Source organism: Pezoporus wallicus, unplaced genomic scaffold (assembly GCF_028554395.1).
Source record: "Pezoporus wallicus isolate ANWC-B61680 ecotype Strahan unplaced genomic scaffold, APGP_CSIRO_Pwel_v1 contig_2384, whole genome shotgun sequence".
Taxonomy (NCBI): domain Eukaryota; kingdom Metazoa; phylum Chordata; class Aves; order Psittaciformes; family Psittacidae; genus Pezoporus; species Pezoporus wallicus.
This window is the reverse complement of record NW_026640488.1, coordinates 3,501,338-3,522,796: the sequence shown is the minus strand read 5'-3', so window position 1 is coordinate 3,522,796 and position 21,459 is coordinate 3,501,338. Positions and strand designations below refer to the sequence as shown.

Genomic DNA, 21,459 nt, shown 5'->3' with positions numbered 1-21,459 from the left:
TTTGTTTCTTTGAAAGAACATATGTTCCTGTAATTTTATTTGAAAAAACTATAGCTAGATCCTGTTTATGCTTCACAAGAGCGAAGAGAATTAAGCATCTTTCACCTTTAATGAATTTGGAATTGTTTATGAATTTTGTGAACTATATTCATGTTCAGCTAGGGAAATTTGGCACTACTAATGAGTTTTTAAATTACTATGTACATATTTAACTACTACAGTTACTGGTGGTTAATACTGTATAATTTACAGCATTTCCATAGCATGAGGTTTAGTGAAGGCTTTGTCTTATAAGAAAAAGATGATAATCTGGGTTTGACAAGCTTTTCTTCTAATGCTTGAAAACAGCTAGCTGAGACTACAAATTGAGCCTCTATTTAATGATTTTGGTGTTTAATTATACTGTAATGAGAAAGTGAAAGATGTATCCTGACATATTTCTAGATGCATGCTGTCTCATTTAAAACTTCTGTCTCTTAAAAATACAGAACCACAGATGCCATGTGTGGGTAATGAAATACTGCTGTTTTCTTTTTGCAGTTTGCAAAGGAGGTAGTTCAGATCTTTTATGCTACAAGTCAGTAAACTTTGCTTACGCAGCCAGCTCCATTCATTCTCTGAAGCCAGTCACTTCCCCTGTGGTGGCTGATAAGAATTCAGTGGCTTGAGAAGGTGGAGTGTCAGCATCCTTAGTGCTAAACTCTTTCCCAGGCATATCAGTAGCTTCTGTCCATCATCCATGCTGGAAGCTATTTTGAAAAGGAGAAATAGGAATTGGGGAAGGGAAATCATGCATCATCATTCTGACTGGAATGTATGGAAGACTTTATGCTGTTTTCACCATGTGGATTCACTAGAGATATGACCACCTTCGATCAGCCAAGTAAAATCAAAAACTTGTTTATTTGCTGCCCGTGCCCTGCACGGTTGCTGAGACTCTGGACTTGCAGGCGCCCAAGGACAAGGAGGAACCTGCTAGTGGGCACTGCATGTGTGATCTACTTGGGATTCCTTGTCAGTCAAGTGGGTCACATTTTACCCCAGCACAAAGGAAGACACCAAAAGATCAGTTCCAGAAGTCTCCAAGATGCAGCCCAAACTCCTTTTCTGGGCATCCCACTGGATGGCACCCTGTCACCGCCCAATTTCCAGGAACCCCAGCTTGGTGGCAATGGGACCTTGCTGCCACCCAATGTAGTTTATATCACCTTGCGGTCCAAGCGCAGCAAGCCTGCCAACATCAGAGGCACAGTGAAGCCAAAACGCAGGAAGAAACATGCAACTCCTTTGTCCTATGGGCAGCACTTTCCAAAAGCCACTTTTACTGGCCGGGAAGAGGCCTTTGCCCAACAGCCAAGGAAGGCCACGCATGCTGCTGGCACAATGGGAGCACCAATAGCCCTGGAAGCAGGAAAGCACAAGGATGAACACAGGCATAAAGGAATGGCAATCAGGGAGAGGGGTCACTGGAGACCTGGAGGGAATTCTGAAGCTATAAAGGCACAACCCCAGCCTGAGGAAAGCAATATCAGGATTTACAGTGAGAGCTCTCCCCCTTGGCTGAGCAAAGATGACATCCTAAACATGCGCATGCTAGCAGATTCTCGGATAGGAAGCATTCAAGGAGTATCTTCTCACAAAGCAGTCCGGGTAGTATTTGCAGGAGGTACCAGCACGACAGGAGCTGCTTGTAATCAGGGACACTGTGGCATCGTCAAAAGACCCCTCGACATCAGCGAGGTGTTTGCCTTTCATTTGGATAGGATCTTGGGGCTAAACAGGAGCTTACCTTCTGTAAGCAGGAGATCAGAGTTCTTCCAAGGTAACACATTCCTGTGGTTTTCAGCTTGCAGGTGGGATGCTGAGGTTTCCTTCCTCCTCTTGCATTAACCATGGGGCCACAGCTGTGACCTTTAACTCCTGCGAGCCTGAGAACTAACCCCATCATTACAGGGAAATAAAGCTGGTGTCTGTTTGCAATTTCTGCAGTGCAATTATTCTGTCCAAAGGATGCAGAACCTCAGTGTTTAGATCAAATACCATTAGCTGCTGAGGGCAGTAGCAGTTTCTCTTCCACAAGAGTCTGGAATGGGAGAAAAAAGAGAGGGAGTCATCTGCAGACTGCATGATGTTGTACAGGCTGCCTGGAGAGAAACTGGTGAAAAAAATCCAGAAAAACCTGTGATTCGGTGGGTATTTCTGGTTTTAAGTTTTCTCATTGTTTAGAATTGGCTTTAATGAAATATTGTTGAAGGTGAGCACAAGAATTCATCTCAAACAGGTGGTAGGAAAGGGGGTTTGTTTAGTGAGATAACCTACTCAAAGAGGTAGAGAACCTTCCTGCAGAGACTTGATACTAATGCCTCTGGGAGCTTAAAATGTTTTAAAAAGTTCTTTCCTCTCCCTAAACCAAACTTACATTTCAGTAAATTCTGCTGTTACGTTTTGAGGTTCACTCTACACATCTATATGTTGTGCAAATAAATATACACAGTAATACTCTCAATATGCCTGTTACATGATTGACATAAAGTTTTCAATTGGAAATTTGATTTTTAACCTTTAGTGAAATTAAAGGTAGATTTCAGACATGTAATGTAACTTCTAAAATTGTTATCTTGTTAAACAAGATAGCCTAACTGCTATTTTTGCAGTCACAGATCACGATCCAGAAGGAATACGTTGCATTTTAATGAATCATTGCTAAAGTGGCTGGCTATGTGTTTGCTGTTCATGTCTTACTGCTGAATCTAGCTTATACCAAATAGTTTTGTATCAGTCTACTTAAAAAAAAAAAAAAAAGTAATAATGCCTTTCTGAAGTCTGACAGCAGGAAGATGACCCAGTGATCTCCAATTTCTTCCTGCTTTGTAGATCTTCCCTTTGGCAGCCTGTACAATAATGTGAATGAATCTCTAGGAAAACAGTTTGGAGGCTTCTGAATATTATTCATACTTCCAGAGAATGGAAGATACATTATGTGTAGTTTATTTTTAGGAACAAGATTTATTGCTACAGGGCTGTCATAAGGCATTAAGATAGTTCGGTTGGAGGAACTCTGCAGAGTATGGCTGCAGAGATGACAGACTGCAAGCCTCTGAAAACTGCTATTAGGCTAATTGTGCATTATGTTGCTCAGTATCTGTCACCTTACAATATGCTTTGGACTGTCTGGGGCAGAGCGTCATTCTGCTCTCTTTAATTTGTTTTTTTCTCATAACTGGCTATGTTCCTATAGCAAGAAGAGTGTTGCTAGGTGATGAGAAGTAATGTTATTTTGGTCTCACTTCATTTTTTCCAGCTAAAGGGTGAGCAGAGCATTCAGAACAGATACTGTACCTTGCCTCTCACCATTCCTTCGGCCTGGAAATATCCTGGAGCTCAGATGCCTAATGCCTACTTGCACTCATTTCTATTTACATGCTTATGTTTGGCATAATCTGGAAAACATCTGTGTTGAGCAAATGAGCAAAAATATATTCTTTAAAATAGTATGAACAATTAGCTCATTTTTGTAACCCACAGGCATTTAAGTTAAGATTAGGTGGGCACTGTAAAGTTTTGTGAATCATGGTTATTCACGTGGAATTGAGAGCAATGCAGGATTAAGAGACTGTGCATGTGTGTATGAACGTACACAGTTTCTGGGCTGACATCTCTCTTCACTACACATCCCTTTAGCTTGCCTCAGTTGTGATGTGATCTAACAGGACATGTTTGATGTAGCATTAAAATCTTAAAAAAATGGGCTTTTCAAAACTGTCATTCATTTTGTCAAAAGCAGTTTCAAAGAACTGCTTAGCAAATCCCTACGCAGGTTCTGTTTCCCCTATTCTCATAAATCCCCCACTGATTTTTTCTTTTTTTGAAGTCTAGCAAAATACTGTGTGCAAGTCCTCTGTCTGCTGTCCTTCCATTCCCTGGCTGTAAACCCTCTTAAATGCTAACCAAGTTTTTGTATATTATCTTTTTCTTCCATCAGGTATAATTTTCTCATATTTTGGCAATCATAGGATAGTTTGGGTTAGAAGGGACCTTCAAAGGCCATCTAGGCCAACCCCCCTGCAATGAGCAGGGAAATATTCATCTAGATCAGGTTGCCCAGAACAACATCCAGCCTGGCCTTGAATATCTCCAGAGACGATGCATCAATCACCTCTTTGGGCAACCTGTGCATGTGTTTTACCACCGTCCTTGTAAAGAATTTTTCCCTCATGTAAACGAATTGGCCAAACATAAAATCTCTGGGGAGTATTACAGACTAGGAGAGTACTATTCTGGGCATATCCAAGCAGTCATTATTGCAGTTGCTACCTACAAGGTGTGAAAAATGTCAAGAGCTCCAAAACACATATAAAGAAAGATAAGCCTGTAAACCAACAAGAAATAAGCATATAGGACAAGGGGTAATGGGTTCAAACTTAAACAGGAGAAGTTCAGGTTAGATCTAAGGAAGAAGTTCTTTACTGTGAGGGTGGTGAGGCCCTGGAATGGGTTGTCCAAAGACATGGTGAATGCTTCATCTCTGGTAGTGTTCAAGGCCAGGTTGGATAGGGCCTTGGACAGCGTGGTCTAGGGTGAGGTGTCCCTGTCCATTGCAGGGAGGTTGGAACTGGATGAGCTTAAGGTCCTTTCCAACCCTAACTATTCCATGCTTCTCTAAAACCATGTCTAATGTGGAGAAAATTGAGGCTGACCCTTGTGTGTTTGAGTTTTAGGATAGTCATGTTAATACCAGGGGACCTAGAATCTTCATTATTTTATCACCCTAACCTGAGGAACAGAAGAGACATATGTGACCTTGCTTGGTGCCACAGCCTCAACAGAATTAGTTTGCATGTATTGCCCCTGGCTCAGCAACAGCGTTTGCAGGGTAGGATGATGCCAGTGTAAGGGCTTGAGCTACAACTGCAGTAACACAGGCTGGAGCTGGTTTATGTCTGTTTTGCACCAGGCAGCTGTAGGGATAGGACTCTGGCTGCTTGCATCATAGCAACAAGGCTGAGCTTTTTATTCAGCTTTTGGTACAAAATACACAGCTATTGCTGTGCAGTTTTGTTGTGCCGCTTACTGAGGGCCTCAATTACTGCAAGCTGACAACCACCCTCCTTCCCCCTCTGTATGTCAGTCCCTCTCATCTTTCCACACTAAGTTTTCCTCTCCTGCTAATACATGGGCAACTAAACTGCTACTTTCAAATGTGGCAGTGGTAAGCTGTACTGCTTTCATGTGAACAGTGAGAAGTTTGATAAAGGGTTTAAAGTACCTCATGAAAGATTTGCTCTTTTTAGTGATGTTCTCATGGGCACGTTTGAAATTATTTTGACTATTTTGAAACTGATGTGGGGTGTGGATATCTACTTTGATGCTTATGTTGAAGCCGCCATGCAGCGATACATTACTTAACTGCACATGAAGCAGTTTGAGTACCTTGAGGCAGTCTAGTCTCATCAGTCTGAGGCTTCATCTGTGTTACCTTAGTCAACTTAGAACATCCTGAGCAAGTAGCTCCTAAGGGCCTAAGACGTTTTTAGAAATGTTTTGATGTTTAAAAATGTATATGAATTACTGGGAGGCTGGTTCCAGCACAAGTTTTGAAGAATCTTTCCTGTACAATTTTGCAGATCATCTTTAGACAATGAAGTAGATATATAGATATAAAATGGCAGATGAAAATAAAATGAAGTAAGTCATCTTAGGGCAAGATTCAGTGAAATGCAGCTGCAGCAACAGAAAGGCAGTAGCCCCTTGAGTTTATATATAAAGCTGATTAGGAAAGAAGCACAAGCAGAACACATTTATTATGGACATTTATTATGAACTTAATCTGAAGTGTACTCAGCCTCCTCAGTTTTGGCTGTATCAGTCTGGAAGCTCTAATTCTTAGCCAGCCCTTACTTTTCACCATTCAGTTGACTTCATGAGGTTTCAATCAGAAAAGCTCCACTGATTTCAGTGGTGTCGTGCCAATTCATGCAGCTACAAATCAGACCTCTTATTCTGCTTTAGTCCAGCACCTTTATGTTTTTCCTGCAAGTGTCAAAAATTTGAGTCACTGCTCTTTACTGAAGCTGCTGTTTCATATTCCTGTAATTCAGCTTATGTTACAGAGTTGAAAGATTTTATTTTGGCTCATCTTTTCTGCTCCCATTTCCTCCGAAATGCAAACATTTCCTGTATTTAACCTCAGTCTTTTAAAAATGTTTTTGTATCTTAATGGAAACTGGCAAGATATTATTCATATTTTTCAAGTATTTATATTACTATTGTTTATCATGTCCCTTTTGCGTAGACAGGAGATGTTTATTTTGTTAGGAGACCATTTTTGTATTTGGTTTGTGGAAGAATTCATGAATAGCTACATAAGCTGTTATTTGAGATATAATAGATCAGACTTGATCCTGTAGAAAGCTGTCCCTTTTTTTTGGTGGCAATTACCAGTGTTTATGTAGACTTTCTCCAACTGGCTTGGAAAAGTAGCTTAGCTGATAGTTCGCCTGACTTGGCTAAAGTAATCTTCATTGTAAGTGATGGAGTCAGAGTCAGGAAATAGGTAAGATTTCACAAATTAATTTCCTAAATATTTATTAAGGCACCTCAGTGGAAGAAGCCTGGTTTTCAGGAGTGCTCAGTGTTTCTTTTTAATATTGCATGAAATATATTTATCAGTTCTTACACTGGGAAAGCTCAATTTTAAATTCTTTCCTGAGGTTTGTTCCTGTAGTGTTTCTGTGCGCACTGTGCATTAAAATTACTTTGACATTTGTTTTCAACTCTTAAAAATCATCACCAATTCACTAGAAACAGAGAGAAATTACATCATTTTCTCACAGTGAGCTCTTTATCTATAAGCTTTTTAAGAGTCTGGTTTAATATATGACTTTGTACGTTCATCTCCTGCTTCAGAGAAAGCCTCCCATATGAATGCTGAGGGCATTCATAATGTCTATGGTTCTTCCATTCCTGTGGTATCTGCTTTTACATGTAGAATAAGACCACATTAACCAAAGGATGTCAAGTTATTAGTCCGTGGCCATTTTTCCTTCCACATCTGTAATATAGTATAATTGCTGATCTTGAGCAACGTCTAAAGAATGATTGAGTAAGACTGACAGTATTGCACTATACTGATGATCTGTTTTTCTGTTTTCAGATGGTCAAGCCTGTCCTGTTATTCTCTGGGATTCATCACTGAGTCCAACAGATAACAGTACCCATTCTTCAGTGAGATTAACCTGGGGGCAGTATCAGCAGCTATTGAAGCAGAAATGCTGGCAGAATGGTAAAGTTCCAAAAGCTGAGTGGGGCTGTACTGAAATCCATCATCATGAATGGTCCAAGATGGCACTCTTTGATTTCCTTCTGCAGGTAAAACATTTACTGAATGCAACTATCGGCCTCAAAAGTCATATGAGCATACATAGGAGACTATTTTTTTTTTTTCAGTGAGGAAGAGAGGTATTTGTACAGTTTGAACTTTTTTTTCCATTTGTTTTTTATGATTAAAATATCCAAAATTAGATTTATAATCAGGGAATGAGATCAGGAGCTTGACTGACTCACTTTCTTGAAAAAAAAAGGAAGCAAAGGCTTTTGGCTTTGTTTTACTTTGCTTTGGTTTACTTCACCTTGAGGCAGGCATAGTGTTTCTTCTTGACTCCTTAGTCTCTCCAAATATAGTTTGTGACTATGTTCACCACTGTAAGCCTCTTTCAACCGAGTGGTGCTTCCTGCCCCTCCCCAGTCCCCTGAGGTCATTTAAATGTTTTTGGTCAGCTGAAATCTGGATCAAGATAACAGCTATAGTGGCTAATTTTCCTTCCTTTTAAAAATATAGCCAGTGACTTAGGAAAGAGTAGAGCAGCAACTGATGAATGATATGGCTGCTGTTCTTTACTTAGGTATTGCACATAATCATTAGCTTTCCAAATAACACCTGACTAGGGCTCTGTCCTGTAGGATCATGAGTGGCTACAGTTACAGCAATTAGCAGAGTATTAATACACTCCCTGTAATAAGGATCCAACTGAACATCTGGTTGGAAGCTAATTTTATGGCTTCCTGAGATACGGCAATACTTCCAATTGTCCTTACCTGCTAAGACAGGTCCGAGTGACTGAGCCTCCTGGAGCACTTGCTGGCTTATTTAAAACTTCAGCTAGCGCTAGTTTAATTTCTGCAGACTGGTTATGTTAACCAGAACATATGAGTCTTCTCTAAAAATAGATTATCACTCATCTAATGACTCCATCTTTAGTCCCACTATGAGCAAATAATTCGTAGAAACAAGTATAAAGTCATAGGTGGATTACTCTGATACTAAACTAAAGTCATGCCCCTATAGGAATAATACAGATTGTGTCAATGTTTTCATGCCATTGTCTTCTTGTTGAACAGTTTAAAGATTCTCTCAATTTTTGTGTTGATTTTAATTTTAAGGTCTTCTAAGACAAGTTTTTATTATTCATAATAAACCTCCTATTATCCAGAAGGAACACTCAGGTAAAATAATATAAAACAGGATTGAGCTTTACCTGACAAAAAAAATTACACTTGCAATGGTAGCTGATATCAGAGTAATGCATACCTCCAGCTGCATACCAGACAAGAACATGCATACCAGAAAGTGAGTGAAAGTGGATGTTACGGTTCTTAAAGATTAAAATTTTACCTGGATTCTTTCAGATTTAACTTTAAAGTTTATCAGTAATAGAACATGGAGACTCTAAACCAAAAAATGCCAAGAAGGGGTTCTAAGTTTGAGGAAAAAAATAAAATCTGTGCTTCATGAGCCATTCAGAAATAAGAATGATGAAAAGTATTCTCTGTTAAATCTACTCCCCTTAGAAGAAGTTTGGTACCTGTGATAGGTGTTCCTAATCTCTGCTTTCAAATACTATAAAACATGGGAGCAGGCTAAGAAATGCTTATAACTGGCTTTTACTTGCGTTCTGCAATAAGTCAAGTAAAATAAGGTCATTAAAAGTAAAATGGCTCTTTTAATTTTGGGGGTTTGAGCCTCTCATGTACGTAAGTATAGGACAAAAAACAATGGTAAAATATTAAGGTTGCAGCATCGATTCCAGAGTTCCCATCATTCTGTCTTAACACAGGAATGATGCAAGGTACTGTAAAGTGGCTGTCTGTAATAATATGGTGTCCTCATCTATTTAATGCATGTAAAGTGTGGTGCAACTGGATTAGGGCTATACATCAAAAGAGCATCTAGAGGGACTCTGTGTCACTTTTGGCAAAGCCTTTGAGTTGAATGAGGTCATGTGAGCTAGAACACTGCAAGCAAGCAGGGCTCTGGTACCTGCAGATGCTGAATACTGCTCATGAAAGGAGAAAGAGGAAGAGAAATCTGTTTGTTTCATCAGGATTTTCACTTCTGAAAACCAACATTACTAACAGGAGTAGTGGCAATAGCACTACATATTTAAGAAAAAGCAAAACAACTCCCAGACATTCATTTGATGAACAAAATCAAGAGGCCTTTTCAAAACACGGTACAGTTCTACATCAGCAGAAGAGTCCTAACACTTTGCTGGTGACAAACTTAAAAGTATAATTTTAAAGGTCTTATGTGAACACTAATGCTTTTATGCTTAGAGCAGTTTGATGAGTTTGCATACAACAAATAAGGACAAAAATAATTATTTACCTTTGCTAAGCTACTCATTAAGACTTAGATGCCCTGGCTAGGCTTCCACTTTGTAAGCACCTGCCAGCAGGAGCTGGAGCCTGGAACAACCCCATTGCAGGCAGGACAGGCAGGGTCAGCAGCAGGAGAGGCAACCCAACAGGGAAGAAAGTTGCAGGTCCGTTGATAGCCTAGTAAGTGTAAGGCACAGACAACTCCAATGCAAAGAAACAGGAATCCCAAGCAGCAATAGAGTAGCATCAGGTAGCAAAACAAGCAGCAGACACCACCTCTCTCAAGGGCTCAAAATAAGGCTGTAGCTCCAGGCCTGAGCTTAAATGGGACTCATGGGCAGAGGGGGGGGGGGGGGGGTGTGTGTGTGGAGGTCCCAAGTGAGGCTGTTCAGGGCAATTAAGGCCTATCTGTGTGCTCAGGGCCTGGCAATGTTGTGTATTTACTCCCATCTTGTCAACAAGGGTAGAAGCACTTTCAAGGAGTGATTTATTCTTCCTGTATTAGATGGTTATCCTAAAATGGCATCCTTTGCTCTGGGGGTGCCTTGCTCTTGTCATTGTTTATGAAAGGGAACATAAACAACTAAGACAGAAGAGATGCTTAACATTTACACCACTAAAGTTAGACCAGATGTATTCCTTCCCATTAAGTGCTGTGCAATGGATAAGCAAGGGCTCATATAGGAAAAAATAGCCTGGATTTTCATGCCATTAAAGTATATACCAAGTGTAACTCAGGGAGTCTGCTCTGTGATTATAAATGTACTCTTCTTGCATTTTGTAGCTTCTGGTGGTTTGCTGTGCCCCTTACTAATATTTCAATTATTTTGCATACTATTAGTCTGTTAGGTCCCACATTGGAGACCCTCTGTGTGTGTGTCAGGCTGTGCTATTTCTGTTGTTCTCTAGCAGAGAAAATGTAAAAAAACTGCAGCCTTCTGAAAAAAAATGGGATTGTATTCATCATCTTTTTATTCCAGTTATGCAGTGATATTGTTCCACTATTTCCAAAGATTTTCTACTGACAGAAATCATGGCTATAGCATGGATGAAATATAGTCTGAGAAATTTCTTCTGACAACACATGAAGTATGGGCACCAGGTCTTCATGCCGTTTCACTGCTGACTTTAATTATACTTATCCTGAGCTTGTTTTCCTGTCAGCTATGTTAGTGAACAATGTCTCACAGTGACACTTTGCCCCAAATACTTTGATATTGTTTTCACTTGGCACTCTGCTGTACTTTGTTTTAGATATATAGTCGACTAGACAGAAACTGCTGTGGATTCAAACCTCTCAGGGAGGATTCCTGCATGCAGCAAGGACTGAAGCTGAAATGTAGTGATCAAGATGCTGTCCACCTTACACACATAGTTCAGAGACACCATGACCAGAGGCACTTAGTCTTTATAGACAATAAGGGTTTCTTTGACAGAAACGAGGACAATCTTGACTTCAAAATACTGCAAGGAATCAATGAGTAAGTTTTATTAATTTTGTAAAAAGATTGATATTTTCTTCCCAGTTTGAGCAGGAGACATGCCAAGTTACTGAAATAGATATCATTGGCCTAAGACATTTACAGAGTGTGTCTAAAAGTGTATGAGTAATCCCACTGCTGTAAAAGATACAATTAACATGTATATGGACTTTTAGCTGAGTCGCAGTGTATATTCATAGAATTGATTGCTAAACCATAACATAAATATTACAATTCAGCGTAATGGCAAAGCTGATGAATTTCTTTGTGTTTTTCCAGATTCCCTGAATCTGCAGTTTCAGTGCTGAGAAGCCAGCGTTTACGTGAGAAGCTGCTACAGTCTTTGTTCCTTGACAAAATATACTGGGAGAGCCAAGGAGGCAGAAATGGGATTGAAAAGCTTATTGATGTAATAGAAAGAAGGTCCAAAATTCTTCTTACTTATATAAATGCACATGGAGCCAAAGTATTGCCGATGAATGAATGAATCAGTATTGTTTCTGTCGGAGAGTCTTTAAAAAAATTGCATGAACCAAAACCTGACAGTAAAATTAATTTAATTCGTAGGATTATTTAATTTTTCTTCCCCCAAACTTTCAAGTTTATTTTTAAGTAAGAAATCTTACATGGTTTAAAAGCAACATTTAAATGTCAGCTACAGCTCATCTCAGTGCAGTCTCTTCTATGTCACCAGTGAAATGAAATGAAAAATAACCAACTGGTACAATAAGTAATGTAATAATATGTAGGTACCATGAACACTTCTTCTGTTAAACTGTTTGAAAATTAGCAGAGGGATTTTCAATACATTAAGCTGGATCACTCTTACTTTCCTCATTCATGTAAGTGAAAGTTTAATTGCAAATTTGAATGGGAGCAGATATTTTTAAGCACTTAATACATTGATGAAAACTGTCATCTCATCTTGCTGAAACATATCTAGTACAGAAATTTGTTTTGGCTTTTTGATTATAAATATTAAAATGTCAACTTTTCCAAAGGCTTAGTTTGTTTTATTTTATTTTGATCTTTGAAATCTGAGGACTGAATCTGACTCTTTTAAATGTAGGAGTGTTTGCACTGGACATGAGAGAAATTTAAAACAGTGAGAACAACATGGCTTTAACAACAATAATTAATTTGAGAAAACTTTTACCTGTTCCGTATGGAGTACAATTTGTCATGAGTTGCTCGTTACAGTGTACTATTTCCAGTACAGGTTGTTTGGATGTATGGGTGAAGGTTCTGCCTGTTGATTAACTGTCTATTGGTTAACTCACAGAATTGTCCTTTATTACCATTAGTTTTAAAAAAGGAATTCACCTTTAGCCTTGTGTGAATATGGTGCTAAATAAGTGTACATTTTACAACATTCTTGTCAATATTTTTTATAGACTATTATCAAAAAGCAGACCTACTAAGGGTGTGAGTGTTGTTAAACTCATCACAGAAAGCATTTGTGCTGCTTGCCCGTCTCTAGCCAGAAGTTCAGGATCTGTTTTTCCATTAAGATTGACCACTGCAAGGGGATGATTCTAGCTGATGATTCACCCCAAGTACTGCTGCAGGTAAACTAGTTAGGGAAGGCTGGATAAGCTCTTTGGATTCTTAACCTTCATCTACTCCAGAAATAAAATACAAACTGATATAGTCTATCATGACATATACCTTTTACCTGTCTATTTAGAAATACTCATACTGTCTTTCTAGAGAAATATCTATTATCTTCTTGTCATAAGATAATGGCAGAAATTGAATACTTTCATAGCTACTTTTTTCTTTATACATAGTAAAAAAATATAGGGTGTGTAAGATTTTAAAATACTTTTTAAGGTGCTTGTGTAATGATATTAATGAGAAACTAAAATGCTTTGTGTCAATGTTAATGTCAAAGGCAGATAAATTTGTAAAAAATTCCTAGAACTTAACTACTGCCTTGAGAGGACATGTTTTAGAGTGCCTAGGACTTCTTATTAGCACCAAAGTAGAATTTTATAGGATTTTCATGTTATCCCTTTCTTAAAATATTGTAATTTATTAGCCACACAATTTCTATAACAGAAAGAAAAGTATTACTATAGCTTACACTGTGAACAGAGCCTAGAGAAAGAAATAATCAGCTGGATCCATTTCACATGGAATTGCTCTTGCAGTAAATTTCACTTTTTGATGATCATTATGATCAATTTATCTCATTCTTTATCTTACCAGTTTTCTTCCTGCTAGATACCTGTTCAAATGGATTATTATATGCTGCTGGGAGTAAAAGAAAGGCATGACTCTCAGCTGCTTTGAACTTTGATGAGGGCTAAGTGAGTATACAAGAATGCACCTGATCGTGAAAAAAGTGCCATGAGAGCTTTGCCTTCTAAATTCTCCCTTTCTATCTTTAGACTACACATCTTGATGCCAAGTCATTGCCTCACACTGCCCAGTTATATTTTTTTTCCCAAATTGACTCATTGCCCAAGAAGAGAAAGAAATCGGGAATTTTTATCTTTTCAGGTTAGGTAATTTATTTTTATGGTGATAACTTGATGCATTCTTCTCCATTTTTTCTGGACATGGACTATTGTTTCCTTGAGCATGATACATCCTTTTTTATTTGCCTGGCAGTTCAGTGCCAGCTCTTAAAGCAGCAATGTAACTGCCAGCTAGTAAGTAATTGCCCTGAAGCTGACCTGGAACAATGTCTCCTGGTAGTCCTGAGTTTAAGAGGTTCAAATAGCCATGATGCTGTGCAGTACTTGAAAATTTGCCCAAGCATGAAAAGCGTAACTGTAAAGAGAAGATATTCTGGAGACAAATACTGCAAATGAATGTCTTTAGGGAATGAATGGTAATTTTTACTAGACATTTTTTGTGTCAGAGGCATATAGATCAAGTTCTCTTTAAAGCTAATTTACAGGGCAAAACAATATCTAGACACATAAAAAGTACAAGGAGAAGGATAGGTGAATTTCCCTGTGCTGCCCAATATGGATCAGAAAGGCACCGTCTTCTCAGAGCTGCTGCAGGCACCAGTGAGTACAGAGCGAATGGCCAAGGCAGACTGTGATGCATGCATGACACTTTCCAAGGGTGAAGGAATACTTTCCCTGAATGTCTGAATTTGGGTCTAGGGCAAAGAGTTCTGTATCCTTCTTTCACCTTACAATGGCATCTTAGTGTTGCCCTGTGTGCAGCTGGAGGCTCTGCTTTCTGTGCTGTATTTCTTATGCATGCAAACACTCTTTTAGTCTTCAGGAAAGTCAAGAGAGGCTTTGTGAGATTGGGCAGTGGAACTGGACTGTAAATTGCTTCTAATTCTCTAGCATTGATAACAAACTCCACAAAGTGCCTTTTCTCCATAGTGTTTATCCCGTTGCCGTGGAGCTTGGTACTTGAATCCAGTATTGTTAATAACACAAAGTGTGGTTATGAGTTCATACTAGCCAAGTTCTGTGTTTTTTTACAAAAATGAAGAATTTTGTAAATTTTTAGAGCATTTGTATAAATGTGCCAGTGTGAAAAAAATACAACAGAAACACTTTGCAGAGCTTGTCTATTTGCTGCTACTACATTAAAGATATCTGCTCTCCCTTTGGTAACAGGAGTAAAGTTCATTCAGTCCACTTCCTTTTAAAACAGTGTGACGTTGGACTGACATTCCTGCACTGTAGCCTAACTAATATTAACCAACAGGAAAAAACCCAAAGAAGCCTTACTCTACCTATAGTGGTGACTGACAGCCAAGAATCTGTGTTTTAGCCATCTTTGCTGGGCTGTCTTCCATTTATGGGCATAAGGGATCAGACAAATATTCATGTTGCACATTACTCAGAAGGGTGTAACCAACGGCAACAGTCCAAAACCTGTGGGTAGGAAAAGACAGTTATGTCATTCTTGAGTCTGCCTGAAAGCCAGAACCACGTGAAATGGAATTACTAAGAAAGTCAAGAGAGTTTGCTGATTTCATAACAGTGGAAGACAGAGCTTAAAATAAGTAGTCCAGACACAGATGCTTTAAAATTCCTCAGGAGCCTGCCAGCAACTTAATAATCTTAAATGTTTCAGAAGGTGAGGACATGAAAACTTTTGTGGAGCACTGTGAGAGCAGTTTCCTTCTTTTTTGGTGTGTATTCTGTAATGCACTATGTTAGAAAAGATAAATTCCATGGTTTCAAATGAGCAAATACAGATTTAGGGTACATTAAGGGGCAAGATTCCAGTAGCAATTCTGGGAACACTTTAATGCAAGTGCGTGTATGTGAACACAAACCTACATGTATGTGTATATATATACCTTGGCTTGTTTCTATAAAATGGTCAGTTTGCCTAATAAAAAGTTGTTCATACAATTTGCTGTTTACTTGTAAAATTGTATTTGTAAGTCCAATTTTGGGTGTATACAAATTGAAGTTTAAACACAACATTATTATGAATGAAGCTTTTGTTCTGAAAGAATTAACTCTTCCCTTGCTAAGATATTTATATAATCTTGAAAGTTTTCTACTTAACAATTGTAGAGAAAAACAGCAATATGTTTTTATCTGAGTTAAACTGCCAGTACCAACTCAGATATTTTTATGGATTTTTATATTAGATACTGAATTTCCACTTTCTTTTTGAATTTTGAAGTCAATTTATTTGTCTTTTTATGAGTAACAGTAAGGACATTATCACAAGTAATTAATTGTTTGAATCTCTGCTGCTATTGCCATATAATGTCCAGGAATATACAAAATAAAATAGTTATCTTCACCAGATTGTCAGTTCAGATCTGTAAGTTGCTTTAATAAAACTGTAATACATACTAATGTAATATGTGGGTCATTAGATACTATTTAGAAAGAACTATGGCCTAGAAACTGCTGCTTCAGAGACACAGTCCAAACCAGATTATGAAGCTCTTCCTGTGGAAATATTTTCTAGCTGTTTACTCACAAGACTTGTAATTCTTTCTTACTAAAATGATTCACTGTAGCCGTGGAGCTTCTGGTTATGGCAGCACTAGCATTTACTGCCTTCTTTAGCCATTCTGACAATGCCTGCTTACACAAACACTGAGCAGAAAAGGCCATGCCCATTTACGATGCCAGAACAGAAGTATTGGTCAATGACTGGTAAATGTTATAATAGACCATGAGTAAGTACAGGAATAGGAGAAAGACACTGAATTCCATGTCAAATAGAAACTCGCACAGAGTTAAAGTAGCCCAAGAACTTTTGGTCTCTTAAATTTACATTTTTTCCACGATCCAAGAGAGACTAATGGGAAACACAGAAATGTTGAAACATTTTTAAACATTCTCTTTCCCACACAAAGTAATTTGGTTTATTTTTTTAAAAACATTATTTGTTTTTGCACATTACTGAATACTTCAGGCTAAATTCTATCAGGTATATTTGTGTAAATTCATTACAATTCCACTGAATTATCCCCTTTCCAGATAATACAGTTTAAGTCAGTTAGGTTAATCCATATTCTCAGAGATCAGAGCACTGAACTCTAAGACCAAAATGTGATCTTAGGAGGGGGACAAATAAGGAGAGTTGCCTGAGATATAGCATGGGTATAGAACTTGGCATGCAAGAACCTCACGAAACTGAGTAGGTCCAACCCAGCAGATGAGCTTCAGTATGGATTAATATAAAGGCTTTACTTTGTTGCTGTTTAAAACCTTGGAGAGGTTTTAAATCTTGGATTGTGTGTGCAGCCTGGTCTCTACATTTCAAGACATATGAACTGAAGTTAGAGTCAGGAGAGAGAAGAGCAACTGAAGTGTTCTGAAACAGCTGTCTTTTGAGAAGAGATTTCTTCAGTCTGAAGATGAGAAAGCTGGAGGGACCTCTAGTTTAGGTTTGCAAAATCATGAAGATAATGGATGAGGTGAATACAAAAAGTGTTATTCAGCAAATCCTGTGGTACCAGAGGTGTGGAACACCCAGTGAAACTAGTATCACTTTTAAGCGGAAGAAAGAAAGTTCTTCGCATAGCAGGTATTGAGCTTCTGGAAGTTGCTGCCATGAGGGACTGTGGAAACTGATAGTACCAGGAGCTTCAAAGGGAATTAGACAGATTGAAGGACAGAAAGTTTACATATGGATTTTGTAAGAATTAGGTAAGCTTTCATCCTCTAAAATTCTTAATACAACAATTCTAGATGCTGGAGAATATAAAGGGAAGGGGCCACCTATGTTGCCCCAAGCTCATGTGCTCACCTCAAGTCGCCACAGTACTTACTAGTGGGCTAAGTAGCCCATTGGTGGGACCTAGAGGGGAATTCCATGTATTCTTGTATCTGAAGGCTATTCAGCCAGGTACAATGTTGTAAGCTGTTTAGACCTTTTCTCTAGTTATGAGAATATATATAATTGCTTGTAAGAATAGAGTTGTTTGGTATGGTGAGTCTGCTTTGTCATCAATGAAAGAAAAGAAAGAAATCAGATGGCAACAATCTAATGCCTAAGAACAGTTTTCCAAAAGCAGTTAACTGGACTTTTTTCTTTTGGAAAAGACAAAATGCAGACAAAATGCATAAACATTTTTTCTCCAATGCGATTCATTATTGTATCTGTATTTGGCGCTGGGTTTACCAATGCCATTATTTAACTGAATCAGATCTTGAAATAAGTGGCTTTCTCTAAAAATTAGTTCAGTTCCAGTAGCCATTTCCTGTGTTATTTTCCTTTCAGCCTTCTGCAGTACATTTACTTCTTATTTAATCATTTGGTTTCAGTGTCCACTGTTCAGGAACATTATCTGTATTTCCTTCCATGGAAAAGCTGGCATGGCATTCCATGGAGGTCTGTTAAGCTGTACAAGCACAGCTTATCAGAGGTATTCTTCAGCTGGCTATGAGAAACACTTTGAGATTTGGATGGAATTTATTAACTGTTAAGGAAAATAGCACCAGTGTGAAACCCAGCCTTATGAAGTGTGAGAACTGTGTCTGACAGATGGTAAAAGCTGGCAGTCCAGTGAGATGCTCTGCTCTGGGAATTCTGAAACCACTGCAGGTCATACATCTTAATTTTCAGATATACATGGATATATCACATACCTAAGACATGGTCTTTTCTGGTAACCTAGGGTTTTTCCTACCTCAGATCTCCTGAGAAAGAAATATGCAGTCAAAATGTTAAAGATGAAACTGACTGAAGCATACCCTGTAGGCAGCTGTGGCATAGTCACAGTAAACTGGTGATACCCAAACAGAAGGTAGACCTGCTTATAAAAAACATCGTGCTAAAAAAAGACAAAAAGATTCATCTTGTTAAATATGACAAGACCTAGCTTTAAAAAACCCTCACTGTGTGAGAAAAGCATCTGAGATTCTTTGATAGGGTTCTCAGGCCCACACGGCTGTAACAGATCTCTCCCCAAACTCCCATTCACTCATTCTGCTACCTTTTTTTGTGATCACATGGACAATCCTATAATCACAGCTGTCACTGGCCTATAATATAAAGGTTACTGAACTTAAGACAGCTAAGTTTGAATACCCAGGATACTCAAATTTTGCTGATGTAATAGGCTTAACCTTTCCTCCTTCTGGGGCTGAACCACTTAGATGAAAACTGCTAACACTGTACCTGCAGTTTTTATTTTGCACCTGGTCCCTACAGGATGCAAGCCTCTTTTGCATCCAATACCTATTTTTTTTTTCTCTTGATGATCTTTAGTGATGTGAAGCATCAGTACCACTCATCTCTCAGATTTCAAATACAAAAGCAACATCTTTTTTTCTTGTCATATCTTTTCCCTCCATATAATATTCCTATTATAGCAGATACTGCTACTATCCAGGACTGCAGTTGCAGCTTGGCTACATAAATGCCCAGAGAATTTATTTCATGTGCATCATTATTAGAGTGTATCTAGCTGAATTTTTGAAAGGGGGGCACAGGTGAGAGATAAATTGTGGTGAGTCTGGTGGGAGAAAATATGAAACCTGTTATCACATGGGTAATCCACAAATTACTGCTGGCTCCATCTTGACTGATCACTACTACAGAGGACCTCAGCTAGCCCATTCCTCCTGCTGTGGGTTCCTTTTCTGCTGTCGGTTTCTTTTGTAGTTATTCAGTTCCTGTTGCACTTTTAACTACAAGACTTCCATTACAGGGGGAAGAAGGCTTTGTAGCATAAAAGGGAAGGAGAAATTAAAAATTCCTATTACATACACTAAAAATACAATGTGTCATTTTGTTAATAATCAGATTTGAAAAAGTTGCATTATGAGAAATAGTTCTGTTCAAGTGCTGTTCTGCCTTTTTCTGGCCTTCTTGAGAGGAAATGCTCAGCAGACTTGGTGATTCCTCCATACTCAGTGCACTGCCAGCTACCTGATCAGTTTCTTTCTAGAGTGGCTTTCTAAGTGAGTTGTGAGGATTTTTCTGTCCAGCTGCAGAAGTCACTGCACCTGGGATGGCAGCTGGGGTCTGGGCTGATTCATAGGATTTATACCCCATTGCATAGCGCTTACAGTACTTGCTACTAGAAGGAGTGCAAAATACCATCAAAACCTATGCTTCTACTCATAGAATCATAGAACCATACAATGGTTGAGGTTGAAAGGGACATTAAAGATCCTCTGCCATGGGCAGGAGCACCTTCCATAAGACCAGTTTGCTCAAAGCCCCGTCCAGCCTGGCCTTGAACACTTCCAGGCATGGGGCATCCACAGCTTCTCTGGGCACCTTGTTCCAGTGTCTCACCACCCTGACAGTAAAGAAGTTCTTCCTTATATCTAGTCTGAATCATCCCTCTTTCAGTTTAAAGCCATTCACCCCTGCCCTATTACTCCATCCCTTGTAAAAGTCCCTCTCCAGATTTCTTGTGGGCCCTCTTTAGGTACTGAAAGGCTGCTCCCTGGACTCCCTGGAGTCTTCTCCTCTCCAGGTTGAGCAAGCCCAGCTCTCTCAGCCTGTCTTCTTAGGAGAGATGCCCCAGCCCTAGTCATACTTGAATGCTTGCTTGGTTGTTATCAGCATGAACTAAGCCAATAAGGCAACTCATGCGACAGAAGTGTCGATGTATTCTGAGAGCCACAAAAGCTCAAAGAATACAAGAGATTAAATCCCCATTAAAATCACAACTTTCCACTTCATTTTGCTTTACATGCTCATGTCTAAACTTGAACTTGAAATGCTAGTTTGCAAGTAGCTGTAATGTGCAAATACAGCTTTTGTCAACTTGTTAGTGTTTGTGTTCCGAAGCAAGAGATCCAAAAGGCAAAGAACAACAGAGTAAAGCTTATGCAGTGTCAACAGCATACTGGGAAAGAATTCTTCACCTCTGTCAGTCTTATCTGAGTGATAATCTGCATGGGCATGGAGAGCTGACGCATATTTTTTTTGTTACACTGTTGCCTTAGTGCTAAGAGTCCTTTGATTTTCTGCTGTCAGCTTTACCACCCAGTATCGATTTACTCGAGCTTTCACAGTTGCTGCCTTTCCTGCTAAAAAAACAGAATTTACATGTGTTTCAGTACTTCTTGGCACCCTGCCTCCTACATATAGTTTAGGGTCAAATTTTCAGCCTATGCACTTTCCCTGATTTTAAGTATAGGTAATAGTGTAATTAGCAAGGACAAATAAACCATTTTCCCTCTTGGATGGGGAAGAAGTCCTGCCCAAAACTGTGTAAATATGCCTTGTAAGGAGGGACTGCAAATCATGAGAGAAAAGCATACTCCAGAAGTGTAGGTCTGAAAACATGATCTGATATTCATTCAGTTTTGCAAAAAACAGCTTATGGAACTCAATATCATGGCTAGTCTACTTTTTAAGGACTGGATGAGTGTTTAACAGAGTGAACTTCCTTGAACAAAGGTTATTGTAAGTTGCCATCCTCCCTGCCAATGTCTGATGACAAAATCCTGGAAAAGTCCTGCACTTTGGATGACTTTCACTGTGGGATCTAGATAAAGGGAGGCCACACTTTCTCACATAGCTGGCTCTAATCTACTCTCCCCCAGACTACCTCCCTTGGGGGCCACTCTAGCAGCCTCAGTTTTTGAAGCAACCATAGGATTGTGTTGCAACACAGTATATGGTTAGCTTTGCTAGATTTTGTTCCACTCTTGTGTATGTTTTGCCTCCATAACAAAGTCCTTATTGACACTAATGGAAGCAAAGGTTGTGTCCTGTAAGGCTAAACCTGATCCAGCTCCAGGGAAACTTCTGTAATTACACGTCATATTCCCAGGCTTTGTTTCCCATTTCTCACTTGGCATACAGACATCACCAAGATCTGTTCAAGCATTCTGGACACAAATGAAGCATGCAACTTCAGTGGAGAAAAAAAACTTTTCCTATTTACAGAAATTCTTGT

At 39.0% G+C, this 21,459-nt stretch overlaps 1 protein-coding gene across 1 annotated transcript; it reads left to right on the top strand.

Moving 5' to 3' along the window:
- Nucleotides 1-555: 555 nt before the first annotated feature.
- On the top strand, nucleotides 556-11,886 carry GASK1B (golgi associated kinase 1B). The gene is made up of 4 exons (XM_057419066.1): nucleotides 556-1,822; nucleotides 7,154-7,368; nucleotides 10,912-11,138; nucleotides 11,418-11,886. The coding sequence occupies exons 1-4, from the start codon at nucleotides 817-819 to the stop codon at nucleotides 11,623-11,625; spliced, it is 1,656 nt and encodes a 551-aa protein (XP_057275049.1). The 5' UTR covers nucleotides 556-816; the 3' UTR covers nucleotides 11,626-11,886.
- The last annotated feature ends 9,573 nt before the right edge of the window (nucleotides 11,887-21,459 follow it).

Excerpts from the sequence above, each read along its gene's own strand:
- GASK1B (XM_057419066.1), top strand. The coding sequence starts at position 817 with ATGGAAGACTTTATGCTGTTTTCACCATGTGGATTCACTAGAGATATG. Across the intron at positions 7,369-10,911 it reads TCTTTGATTTCCTTCTGCAG|ATATATAGTCGACTAGACAG; the intron begins GTAAAACATTTA and ends ACTTTGTTTTAG. Across the intron at positions 11,139-11,417 it reads ATACTGCAAGGAATCAATGA|ATTCCCTGAATCTGCAGTTT; the intron begins GTAAGTTTTATT and ends GTGTTTTTCCAG.